General features: G+C 50.5%; 2 protein-coding genes across 2 annotated transcripts; one reads left to right on the top strand and one right to left on the bottom strand.

Moving 5' to 3' along the window:
- Positions 1 to 315: 315 nt before the first annotated feature.
- Positions 316 to 1,342, bottom strand: LOC125334762 (olfactory receptor 49-like). Its single transcript, XM_048321911.1, has one exon. It carries the CDS (start codon positions 1,252 to 1,254, stop codon positions 316 to 318), a length of 939 nt encoding a protein of 312 aa, XP_048177868.1. The 5' UTR covers positions 1,255 to 1,342.
- A 5,304-nt stretch (positions 1,343 to 6,646) lies between these two features.
- Positions 6,647 to 8,809, top strand: DAD1 (defender against cell death 1). Its single transcript, XM_048315832.1, has 3 exons — positions 6,647 to 6,889; positions 7,937 to 8,087; positions 8,623 to 8,809. The coding sequence occupies exons 1-2, from the start codon at positions 6,679 to 6,681 to the stop codon at positions 8,065 to 8,067; spliced, it is 342 nt and encodes a 113-aa protein (XP_048171789.1). The 5' UTR covers positions 6,647 to 6,678; the 3' UTR covers positions 8,068 to 8,087; positions 8,623 to 8,809.
- Positions 8,810 to 12,849: the final 4,040 nt, after the last annotated feature.

Below are 12,849 nucleotides of genomic sequence, written 5' to 3'. Positions count from 1 at the left end.
ATGAGAGTTTTTGTTTCTGTTTTTCCTCTTTTCTGCCTCTGCTCTGTCCAGTGTGGGGTGGGAGGTGTGAGTGGGAATTTGGTTGTTCACTAAGGCTAACACATCCCAGCAAGGGGGGAAAATACTGGGGCAAAGCTGAAGCTGGGTACCGGAAGACTAGAAAATCCTTTCTGTGTTGGCATATTTTCATTGCTAACAGAAGGAGCTACATAACACCTAAAAAGCACAAACCATTTGCAATCAGCATCTTTAATTCACAATACAGATGTTGCATCTGGGAAACAGTTCAGTTACTTGGATGGGATATTCCGCCCTTCACGGCTGCCTCAGGGAGCCAGAAAACTTCAGAATGCTCTCCCTTAAAGCTTGCTTGACTTGCTTGTTCCTGAGCGAGTAGATGTAGGGGTTAAGCATCTGAGTCAGCACAGAGAAGAACAAAGAAAGAACTTTGTCAGAGTCCTGCCCACCTCGCTGTGCCCGGCGGATGTACCTGTAAATACACGTGCTGTAAAACACCATCACCACTATGAGGTGAGCTGAGCAAGTGGAAAATGCCTTCCTCCTACCTGCAGAAGATGGTATGTGCAAGATGGTGACAATAATGCAGCCATAAGAAAGAGCAATTACTGTTAAGGTACCAAGGAGGATGATAATGACTACGACAAACATCAGTTCTTCGATGAGCCCTGTGTCTGTGCAGGACAGTTGCAACAGCAGGGAAGCGTCGCAGTAAAAGTGGTTCATGACATTGGGACCACAGAATGGCAACTGGACAGTCATAATGGTGGGAGGAAACATCAATAGAAAACTCACTGCCCAGCAGCTCAGGATCAGGTGCAGGCAAAATCTGTTGTTCATAATAGCTGTGTAATGCAAAGGGTGGCAAATGGCAACATAGCGATCCAAGGACATCACTGCCATATGGAAAAACGTGCAGGTACCCAAGTAGTAGAAAAACATCATCTGAAGGAAACAACCAGGCAGGGAAATTGTCTTTCTCTCTGTCAGAAGACTGTACAGGGTGCTGGGCATGAATGTGGAGGTGAAAGTGATTTCCAAAAGGGCAAAATTCCTGAGGAAGTAATACATCGGGGTCTGAAGGAAATGATTCACAAGAGTGATGCTGATGACAGAAAAGTTTCCAAACAGGATCAAGAAATAGGCAATGACGAGGAACAGAAAGAGGGCGATTTCCAAACGGCGGCTGTTAGCCAGTCCCAAGAGGACAAATTCCACTACAGTTGTGCGGTTCATTGAAGCATCACTGCTGGCAGAAACAGAAAAGACCTGTTTTGGGAACTGCTGGAAAACAACTGAACATGTGTCAGTTTGGCTTTGCTAACATTACAGGGCAATACCAGCAACAAACCTCTTGTAAAGGACTGAAGTAGCCACAGTAACCACATTTTAAAAATCCTGGTCGTGTAAAAGGAGTCCCAAACTCCATTTGTAAGACTGAGTCCTCACCCCAGCCAAAATTATTCCTACAGTTCCCTCACAGCACACTTGAGAGAGGTGCAGAAGATGTTCTAGACCCTGGGACAAACTCGGAATGATCTGACAACATCCACCCTCCAGCAAATACTGGAAAAAGCCAAATGCCCAGAGTGAGTACTTCACCTGTGTCCAGAGACTTACCACAGAGGAATGCAATCACACTACAGACTTACTCTGAGGCAGATTAGATTGGTTCAAGGATACATTAATCCTGCAAAAGAGAAACATACTGCAGTTAAAAGGAGACAGGGAAAGAGAGAGAGAGGTAGAGACTTGCAGAGAAGAGGCCAGACAGAAAGACAGCAATGCCACAACGTTAAGGCTGTCTTGCTGCCACTGAGAGAAGGCAAAATGCACAGAGCAATGGTTGGATGCTACAGCAAGCACCAGTGTGAGAGAGGGAATGCGAAAAACTGTGGGGAAATTGTCTGTTTCTTTACCCTCGGCTCTACAGCTCCAGTGATCAACTCTGATGCTGATGGACATTCTTTCTTCTTCAGAGCCCCCATCTCCAAGCATCCCTCTACCCTAAAACACCCCACCCCAAGGTCAGACGTGTACTCTGTCCAGTGCACCGAGTCTATGGCACTACTGCACTACACTACCATCCCACTACCTCGTGAGGTGAAACCTGAAAACTCTGTCTGATGCCCTTCAATCACATTCTTTTCCTGCAGCCTTTCCAGGTCCCATCTGTGGTTTTTCAACTGCATTCTCCCTCCTCTTCCTCCCAGACACCAGCCCTCCTCGCCCTAAAAAGGAACATGTCTTGTTTTGCACTTGTGTTTCCCAGTTTTTTCTATTATGTTATCTGGATATTTCAGTCTGCTTTTAGACTAATTTCAGACTCATTTCAGGTATTTCTGAATGACTGAAGTAAACACCAGCACAGGGAATTTCCAGGAAAAGCAAGCGCATCTTATTTACCTCATAGCCCACATCAAACAAGACACTCAAATTTCTTTCTTCAAATGCTCAACAAAAAGATAGATATAAGACAGGATGCTACAACCGTTCTTAATGCACTATTCCCATCAAATCTTTCCGCTTAGTGCCCTTTTCCCAGCAAAACACAGGAGTGTATTGGCATCGTCTTATGGTTGTTTCTCAAAAAACACCAATACAAAACAACCTCCCTCTCATAAATCATATGAAATATAGGACATACAATACCACAGATGGACAGTTCTTATCTGGAAGTTGAGAATGGTCCTCTAAACCAAGAAACTCCCTCAGTAACAGCTAAAGGCTTTTACTTTAGTTTGAAGACTAAAAGTTCAGTTTTCCAAGTCAATGCCCCTTTAAACTTTCCCTATTCAAAAAACTGCACCCAAACTCTAAGAAATGTTCCAGATAGTTACCAGCATATTCACAACAATCCAGGATGATAGGAAAAGTATTCTGAGTCTGATTCTGTTTCTCCTTAACTTAGTTTGACAATTGATTTTTGGCAAATAAATTTCCTCTCTCTTCAGCTCCTTTTTATAATAGTGGCAGTGCTTTGCAGCCTTGTGTTTCCTCACTGTGTCAAACCTCAGGGACCAATTAGGTATCGAAATCTGAAAATAACCTTGTGGGAAAACACTTGTGAAAAACGGCAAGAGCACAATCAAACCATGGAGAAAATGAGATTGGGAAGGACCTCTGGATGTCCAGTCCTTGCTAAAAGCAAAGCTGGACAAGGTTGCTCATGACCTTCTCTCGATAAGTGTGGATATCTCCAAGCATGGGGATGTCTCACCTTCCCTGCCACAACTTCCCTTGTGTTTTCATTGTGAATATTTATTTTTTCATGCACACTGAAGATTTACTTTAAGCCATGCTCCTCTCCTCTCCTCTCCTCTCCTCTCCTCTCCTCTCCTCTCCTCTCCTCTCCTCTCCTCTCCTCTCCTCTCCTCTCCTCTCCTCTCCTCTCCTCTCCTCTCCTCTCCTCTCCTCTCCTCTCCTCTCCTCTCCTCTCCTCTCCTCTCCTCTCCTCTCCTCTCCTCTCCTCTCCTCTCCTCTCCTCTCCTCTCCTCTCCTCTCCTCTCCTCTCCTCTCCTCTCCTCTCCTCTCCTCTCCTCTCCTCTCCTCTCCTCATGTGCCAAGTGCCCCAGTTCTCGGATCAACTTGCTTGTGCTCCACTGGACTCACACCATTCTAGTAACATCTTTGGGGTTTTCTTATACTGTGCACAGTTGTCCTGATACAGTCCCACAAGTGCCAAGCAACAAGAATTTAGTGCCTAGCCATAACGGGCTGTGGATGCAGCCTGGTATGCAATGACCCTTCAGTGTCCCAGAGGCACTGCTGGTGTGCTCAGCATGTCCAACCCCAGGAATCACGGGTCTATCCAGAGCTGCTCCACAGCCTGCACCTACAGATGGGGTTATCCCATCCCATGTGCAGGACAAGTGAGGGAGCACAGTCCCCTGCACTTAGCACAGCTGGTCCCCCAGCTGCCGAGGTTACAGCCAGAGGCTGAGTTCAAAGCACCAATGTCAGACAGGAATCCACAACCAGTGAGGTTGAAAAAGAATCCCAAGATCAAGTCCAACCTTCAACCAACACCACCATGCCCACTAAAGCATATTACAAAGTGCCACATCCACTCAGTTTTTGAACACTGCCAGGGATGGTGATTGGAGTATTAGAGCACCCTTTGGTCCTGTTGATGTTCTCTCTTCAGTATTAGAAATGAGGTGACTAACATGGATTCCTAAAGCAGAGACCTGAAGTGAGGAGGAAACACACCCTTGCAAGAACTTGTAAGCCAAGTTCATTTGCTAAGTCAGTGAGAAGGAGTACCCCAGATTCTTACTTAAATTAGGACTCCCTCATCTCCATCAGCTCATTTGTGGTTGTGGAGAGGAGGAAAGGACACTCATTAGTGTCTCACTAATGACTGAAAATTTCACTTCTGTAGAATCAAAACTCCACATTTGACAGTTAATACTTTCCCTCTTCCTGAGGGAATAATTTCAGAGGTTGGGTTTAATTCCATCACCACACACCAAGAACAAATAAACAAAAGTACCAGTAGCCATTTAGTACAGGAGGAAAGACAGGGATTCCAGGCTACAGCCCATCTCTTTATTTGTGACGTGCTTTCCTCTAGTTTGCTGAAGTTTCCAGAGCTAGTAATAAGTCAGTAGCATACGATGTTTAGTAATGAGGAGGTCCTGATGCAGGAGTGGGAACTCCAGGATGATATTGTGAGATGTGTTTCCAGCAGGTTCATGTGTCATTCTGCCAGTTGTTAATCCATGGTCTGTACCAGGGCTCATCACCCTCAGCTCATTTACGGTCCTGTCTGCCACGGTTCATCTGAGGTCGGGGTGTGCTGCTCTCACTGTGTTCTACCCCTTTGCCTTACCACCATCTAGCAAATATGTGCAATAGAGAGATGCAATTATATTTTGATTTGCATCATACATCATTAGAGGGCTTAAGTTTTCACAGGTGTGTGCACTCAATACACAAAAATGGTGAAAAAACTAGTATGGTGCAAGCTAATCAATGGTGATCAGGTCCTAGAAACCTTAACTCTTTCTTCATATTGTAAAAACTTCTTCTATGGAGATAAGAGCTGAGGAGTTTCAATACATAACTCAAACTTTAGAGGTATTTGTCACTTCTTGCAGCTACATCTGCTGCTGGTGATGTGGCTCACCGAGAGTGAGATGTCACATCACAGATCTCCAGCATCCACCAGTCTAAGGAATACTGGAACTGTAAATTCTGGAAAGGCTGTGCTGTTGTGACCACTGCTCTTACCTCTTGCTTTAGAGAGGCGAGTTGGGCCTGGTACCAATGTACAACCTTTGCAGCTCATGTTCTTTGTGTCCACAGGGTCCAGTGTTCCCCCCATATCTCTTACCGGGGATTCACAATCAAGTGTCTGCACAAGTTGTCAATGCAGTCAGTGCCCAGAGATACCATGGTACAGCTTTCCAGCAGTTTTAGGTACTGCTCTTCTGTCACTTGCTCATTGGTGGCCTCTGTGAAGGCTCATCTCACAGTTATTGCCATTGTCATACTGACCACATCCTGTCACATTCAGCTATTCAACTTGAGATCAAGGCAAGGGGTTGACACCTATGTGACAACTACAGCCACGGTGAGGTGGCAACTACAGCCACGGTGAGGTGGCAACTACAGCCACGGTGAGGTGGCAACTACAGCCACGGTGAGGTGACAACTACAGCCACGGTGAGGTGGCAACTACAGCCACGGTGAGGTGACAACTACAGCCACGGTGAGGTGGCAACTACAGCCACAGTGAGGTGACTGCCACCCCACAGCAGACTTCTAGGATGAGACAGTGAACCACCACAGTCTTGTGTCTGTTGTTGCCTGCAAAAGGAGACTTTTGTGATTTGTGCATATTCACTTATGCTTCCAGCTGACAGGACAAGAAAAGTTACAGAAAGACACTAAATGGAATACATCAGTATCAGCAAGAACTTGGGTTACCCTCACCTTCTGCAGCGGATCGTAACATCCCTTCCAAAGCCGAACCAGTCTGTGGTTCTACGGCAGGAAAATGCCCTGCCTTCACTGCAGAGCCTGTGTGGGAGCATCCACTGGGCACAGTGAGAGCATCCCTCATTTTGGAGAGATAGGAAGGCTGGAATGGTTTAAACAGAATGGATGTAGAGAGAAAAACTCTGCTTTGGTCTACTGAAAAGTGGTTCCCCCCTTCAGAAACCTAAAAGCAGCAGAGTTGTTTTCCTCTCACTTCAGGCTCAGTGTCACGATAGTTTTCAAAGAAAAAAAAATACATAAACGAAAGCAGCGGTTTCCCTTTCCCCAGCTCCAAGCAGGGCGACACAGGTCAGTTTTCCACCACCCTCGTGGCAGATCCCGGACAATCCCTCAGCCAGAAACCCCGGCCAGTCCCTCAGGCGGAGACCCCCGCCCGCCCCTCAGCCGAGCCGCCTCACGCAGGGCGCCGCCCGCAGCGCTGCGCTCTCATTGGCCCTCGGAAGGGACGGCTCTCTAATCTGCCCAGCAACAGGCGCCTCTGGGCTCCTATTGGCTCTTGCGAAGCACCAGGGGCGCGGCCCCCGTGGAGCTCTCTGCGCATGAGCCAGCCGGAGCCGCCCCCCTATCGCTTACCGCCACGTCGGTGCGCGCGTGCGCAGTGCGGGAGGGCGGCGCGGCGCCTGCGCGGTGCCGGTTGCGGGGCTGGGCGCGGCCATGGCGGGCTCGGTGCGCGCCGTCGCGCGGCGCTTCCTGTCCGAGTACGGCGGCGGCACCGCCGGGCGCCTCAAGGCGCTGGACGCCTTCCTGCTCTACGTGCTGCTCACCGGCGCGCTGCAGTTCGGCTACTGCCTCGGCGTCGGCACCTTCCCCTTCAACTCCTTCCTCAGCGGCTTCATCTCCGCCGTCGGCAGCTTCATCCTGGGCGGTCAGTGCCGGCCCCGCCATCCCCCTCACAGCCATAGCGCGGGTTGGGGTTACCCTGGGCCTCCCCCCGCCGCGCCCGCGGGCATCGCGAGCATCCTTAGGAAGCAGCAGGTGTCCTGGAGCAGCGCTCAGAGCTGCCGGGGAGTCCCCGGTACCCTCAGCACCCCCCGCCCTTCCCCGAGCCCCCCGTTCTGCTCCCGGCGGGCAGGAGCTCCTCGGCAGCTCTGGACCTGCGGGTCCGGCCCGGATCCTTTTGCCCCCAGGTGTCCTTGCAGCCAAGGGGCTCGGTGAAACCGGGAGTCCAGGAGTGACACGTGTAGGGTGCTGCTCCCCAGAATACCCCCCAACCCACCCTGTTTCTGTGTAGCCCTCCCCAGCTCGGGGGCTGACAGGCTGGGAGAGCTGGGGGTGCTCAGCCTGGAGGGGAGAAGGCTGTGGTGAGACCTGAGAACCCCTTCCAGTGCCTAAAGGAGCTCCAACAGAGCTGGAGAGGGACTTGGGATAAGGGCCTGGAGTGACAGGACAAGGGGGAATGGCTTCCCACTGCCAGAGGGCAGGAATAGATGGGAAATTGGGAAGGAATTGTTCCCTTTGATGGTGGGGAGGCCCTGGCACAGGGTGCCCAGAGAAACTGTGACTGCCCCAGTTCGTGGAAGTGTCCAAGACCTGGTTGGACAGGGCTTGGAGCAGCCTGGGATAGTGGAAGGTGTCTCTGGGGTTGGAATGAGATGATCTCTAAGGTCCTTTCCCACACAAATCATTCTGTGTTTCTGACACGCCCAATGGAGGACATAGAAATATCCACACTTTTATGTGAGTCCAATCCTGCCCTGAGCCTGTTCCCCTCAGGACTCACTTGGGCACCCTGTGGTGTGGTGCTGTGGGAGCAGTGACCCCATGACAGCCCCATGCAAATTCCCTGCCATGTCCTGCTCATCTGTAGTAACGATGGAGTAACTTTCTCCTGGTGGAGCAGTGGCCCTGCCTGGGCTGGGCTGCCTCAGGAAGGCTGTGCTCACTGTTGGCTCATTCTTTCTCTGCTGTGCAGTTTGCCTCCGGATCCAGATCAACCCCCAGAACAAGGGCGAGTTCCAGGGCATTTCACCGGAGCGGGCATTTGCTGATTTCCTCTTTGCCAACACCATTCTCCATCTCGTTGTCATCAATTTCGTTGGCTGAGCTCTGGGAGAGGCTGCCAGGTACTGATCTCTGGGGTCACAAAAGGGGCAACCACAGGACTGCAGTGATTTTGGGGAGAACTAGGAGGAGACTGAATCCAACTGTCCCTGTCCCCAGCTTCCTCATGGCCAGGCATAACTGAGCTGTTGTCCTCCTCGTTGGCACAGAGTGAGGATTTATGGCTTTCTGGTTTTGAGCATATGCTTTTTGGCTTTTATAATTTAAGAGTTTAACTAGGACTGTTACAGAAACCTACCCACATTGCTCTCTTACGAGAGAGACTCCCCATTCTTCTTTGCAGGAGAAGCTTTGGGAGCTCAAAGTCCTGGGCTCTGTGAGGGTTGTCCTTTTCAGAAGCCATGGTATGGCTGGGGTCCAAGTCTGGAGTTTCTTTGCAGATGAGGCAGCTGGGGACAGGGACAGTTGGGTGTTGGGAAGTGGAGGACATGCCCTGTTGTTGCTGTTGCAAGGGGCCACAGGATCACTGGGGCTTGGGGGAATTTCATCCCCTCTGCTTTGCAGTAACATTGCTCCTGTTGCCTGCTCTCTTTCCAGGTCTTGAACTGCTCCTGATGGCAAAGCCCAGCATAGGGAAGTGCCCAGCACACTCTCACCTTCCTTGGTGGAGGAAGGGGACACAGGGCTCAAGATTTCCCCCCCCAGAGCGTCCTGTGGAGGAATCTGCAGCCTCATTGTTGTAACAGTGATCCTTTCCATCAATAAAACCCTTTATGACACTGCAGCCTTTTCCATATTGGTGACAAATACAGAGCGTCTCCTGCATCCAAGTTCCCTCTCAGGCATCACTCTGGTTTAACTCTCTCCCTTCCTTTCTACCCAGCAGGCTTTATTTCTGTGCCCCAGTTTTGGAGGGAAGCAGGAAACAAGCAGTCATGGAAACTCAGTTGTCATGCACCCTTTTCATCTCCCTCTTTCTTGCCTTTGGATCTTACAGGTGTTTCCAATGTACCCCTGGGCTTCAGAGCTGTGGAAAATTCAGATGAGGCTGTGGTTAGTGGTCACAAAGGGAAGGAAATGTCCTCCAGCACATCCCCAGGTGTACCCAGCTTTCCACAGACCCTCCCACATACCTCAGAGACACGTGGGCCACATCTGGATGTCCCAGCTGGACTTACAGGCTCACTGGGACCTGTGGGTGGTACAGGCATCCCACCACGGTGTCAGTGTCCCTGCATGTGTCCCTGGATGTGCTGGTAAACTCAAGGATGCTGGGATGGACTGCTGAGCTGTCGGGGCCTTAGAGCAGCACTTGAGCTGCTCTGGGGCCACAGAGAAGCTCCCCCCCCTCTCAGAATCACAGAATCAAGGTTGGAAGAGACCTTCAAGATGATCCAGTCCAGCCATCCCCCCAGCACTGGCACTGTAACTAAAGCACATCACCCAGTGCCAGATGCAGGTGCCTCCTGAACACCCCAGGGGTGGTGACTCCACCACCTCCCTGGGCAGCCCCTTCCAGTGCCTGACCACCCTGATGTAATCTGAATCTCTCCTGTCTCAGCTCAAGGCCATTTCCCCTGGTCCCTTCACTGCAGGCACAGCAAAAGAGACTGACCCCGCCTCACTACACCCTGTCACAGATGTGATGTGACCCCTCTGAGCCTCCTCTTCTCCACACTAAACAGCCCCAGCTCCCTTGGCCATTCTTCAGAAGAGAAATGTTTTCTAGTCCTTTCATGAGCCTTGTTGCTCTTCACTGGACACACTGCAGCCCCTCAAAGTCCTTTTTTAAAGTGAGGGGTCCAGAACTGAACACAGCACTCGAGCTGCAGCCTCACCAAGGCCGAGTGCAGGGGGATGATCTCTTCTGGCTGCGCGATTCCTGATACAAGCCAGGTTGCTATTGTCTTTTTGGCCACTTGGGCCCACTGTTGGCTCATGTTGAGCCAGCTGTCAGCCAGCTCTGCCACGTCCCTTTCTGCTGAACAGTTCTTGAGCCGCTCCTCTCGCAGCCTGGAGCTGCAGGGGGTTGCTGTGACCCCACTGCAGGACCAGCACTTGGCCTTGGACCTCATGCCATTGTCCTTTGCCCATTGATCGAGCCTGTTCAGGTCTCTGTAGAACCTTCATGAATGAGGTTCTGTCCTTACACTGATCTGCTTCTTGTCTGGTTTTCTCTGCAGCTGAAACACTGGAGAGGTAAAACCTTGAGAGCCTTGAGGCTCCATGGCATGGAAATGTTCATGTGCTGCGCTGAGGAGATGGAACTTTGGGTCTCTGATGGCTTCAACCTCTCAGAATTCTATTCTGGCTCCTGTTTGCCACCTTTTTAACATTTCCAGCTGTGCTGCAGCCATTAAACCTGTAAAAGTCTGAAACCTGGGGCTCCCAAATCTCTTGCCTAACACGGGCTGTGAGGTGTGAGGGAGCAGGGTCTTCACTGTCCTCGAGGATGGAGTCTGGGTCTGTGTCAGGAACAAAGAACTCATGCCAGCACCACCACTTGTGGACTTGTTTGCAATGGCAGCAGCGCTGGGAGAGCAGGCAGGGACTCACAGGGTGCAGGGCTGGTAAATGATCCACCCAGCTCTTCTTTCCCGTGAGAAGGGCCCTGAGCCGTGCCCGGGCAGCCGGAGCAGCAGGGAGCAGCAGTCCGGGGGTGATGATGCTCAGGTCGGGCACGGAGCCGCTGCCTTTGCCGGGCTGGGCCCTCCCCTGGCCGCTGCTCGGAGCTGCACGGGGCTGAGCCAGAGGACACGCGGGGCTTTGCTGGGAAGGATCTTTTTGTTTCTCCCTCTTTTTCCTGCTTCTAACCTGCTTACGATTCCTCCAGTCACCATTAGCTCGACTGTAGGATTCTTGAGGGGAAAGTAGAATTGCAGAGGGACTTTTCACAAAGGATGTAGTGACAGGACAAGGTGGAATGGTTTCAAACTGCGAGAGGGCAGAGTTAGATGGGATATTGGGAAGAAATTCTTCCCTGTGAGGGTGGTGAGGGCCTGGCACAGGGTGCCCAGAAAGCTGTGGCTGCCCCATCTCTGGAAGTGTCCAAGGCCAGGTTGGATGGGGCTTGGAGCAGTCTGGGATAGTGGAAGCTCCCTGCCCATGGGAGAGGGTGGGACTGGTTGTTCTTTAAGGTCCCTACAAATTCAAACCATTCTGGGATTCTGTGAATCTACGATAAATCCGAGTCCTGTCAGAGCACCTCCCACATTGGAATAAGCTTCAACAGGTCCATTGATACCTTCAGGCTTTGGTCCTTGTAAAGTCCACACTCGGGTCCCTGGTTGCACAAGGAGGAGGAGGAAAATAAGAGAGGATGATTTGTGCACAGGGCCGTGTTTGATGAGAGATAACAAATATTGAGCAGGATATTCTCTCCAACAAAACCCTGAGAAAACACACACAAAGTTCATCTCCTACCCATAGCAGGACAGGCAGTGACAGAGGGGAGAAGATGCTAAAGTTGGACCATGCAAAGCCTCCTTCCCTGACAGTGTCAGAGGACTCTGGCCTGCCCCTTCATCCTTCCTTCTCATCTGGGTCAGGAGAAGCAGAAGGATTTTTCTGCACAGATTCAATCTGTAAAAGTGGTGCAAAGATCTATCATCAAATTCAGAAATCTGACACAACTCTAAGAGCTCTCCCCACCACACTTTATAAAGCATTTCTCCCCTCCTTTCTGTGCCCACTCTATACATAGCTCAATCCTTCCTGCTGTACCCAAAACAACTCCCCAAGTGCAGGCTGTGGTGAGGGGTAGGAGGACAGAATGTCTTAACCTCATTCCACTTTGGCTTGTGGTCTAACGTCTGCTGTTCTTTTCCACAGCTTCTCCCCCTCCCTGCCACGTGCCACCCCAGCCCTGCACCCCCTCCCCATTTGTGCTCCACTTTCCAGAGGAAGTGGTTTTTGTGGTCAGGCATAGACGAGCATCAGTGGTGACCCAGATCTCGATTGTGGCGTCATGGAACTTGTGCTGTGGCCTCTTCCTGCCCCACCTGGGCCATGAGCCCCTTTCCAGCTCCTGTCCTGCTGTGTTATTTCCTTTGCTTTGCTCTGTGGTTTTTATATCTCGAAATAAACAAGAAAGTGCAGGGAAGGGGGGGCATGTTGTGGTGGTGGGAGATTGGCAGCCTGATATCTGAAAGTGTCTTTGAAGTAGACCTTGCAAATCCAGTGCTTTGCAGGTCACATGCCAAGAGCCACTTTAGTCAAACCATTTAACTCATCTCCCACTTGACAAATCCTGTCCCTGGGATCAGTTTAACCTGGAAGAGGAAAGACCAAGATGTGGAAACAGAGGCAGCACAGTCCTTAACTCTTGCCCTTTCATTTGGGAGTGGGTTTGAAGTGCAACATAAAAAATTTACAATGGATATTAATTTTAAAAGTGATACTAAAGGTAGACGAGTATGGAAAGTTTTCTTCCACATCCCTGAAAGTTTCTGGAAGGAGGTTAATCGGTTGGAAATCTGTGAAATGCAGTGACTTGCTTTATAGTTCAAATATGGTTTAGGCAGCTTCTTCAAGCTGTTTCCCAGTGACATGGCAGATTTCATCATGAGTGAAATGTAGGCTCCAAGAGCTGCCTGGAATCCAGCACTTAAGGAGCCCTGGGCTTCCTACAGCTGGAGAGTTATGAGAATGGTGGTTGTGTCAAGGAGAGATGAGAACAAGTCCCTGAATATCTGTACTATAAAATAATCAGGGCAATAGAGACGGAAAGTTTAAAGCCGCTCCTTGGCAGGAGGGGTCAGTAACTCTGTCACCCTGTGACAGGTCACCTGCTCAGTGGTCAGGTGCAGGACCAAGGCAGGAGAC

This window comes from Corvus hawaiiensis, chromosome 1 (assembly GCF_020740725.1).
Source record: "Corvus hawaiiensis isolate bCorHaw1 chromosome 1, bCorHaw1.pri.cur, whole genome shotgun sequence".
Taxonomy (NCBI): Eukaryota; Metazoa; Chordata; class Aves; order Passeriformes; family Corvidae; genus Corvus; species Corvus hawaiiensis.
The sequence above is the reverse complement of the archived record's forward strand: the minus strand, read 5'-3'. Positions and strand labels throughout refer to the sequence as shown.

Excerpts from the sequence above, each read along its gene's own strand:
- LOC125334762 (XM_048321911.1), bottom strand. The coding sequence starts at position 1,254 with ATGAACCGCACAACTGTAGTGGAATTTGTCCTCTTGGGACTGGCTAAC.
- DAD1 (XM_048315832.1), top strand. The coding sequence starts at position 6,679 with ATGGCGGGCTCGGTGCGCGCCGTCGCGCGGCGCTTCCTGTCCGAGTAC. Across the intron at positions 6,890-7,936 it reads CGGCAGCTTCATCCTGGGCG|TTTGCCTCCGGATCCAGATC; the intron begins GTCAGTGCCGGC and ends TCTGCTGTGCAG.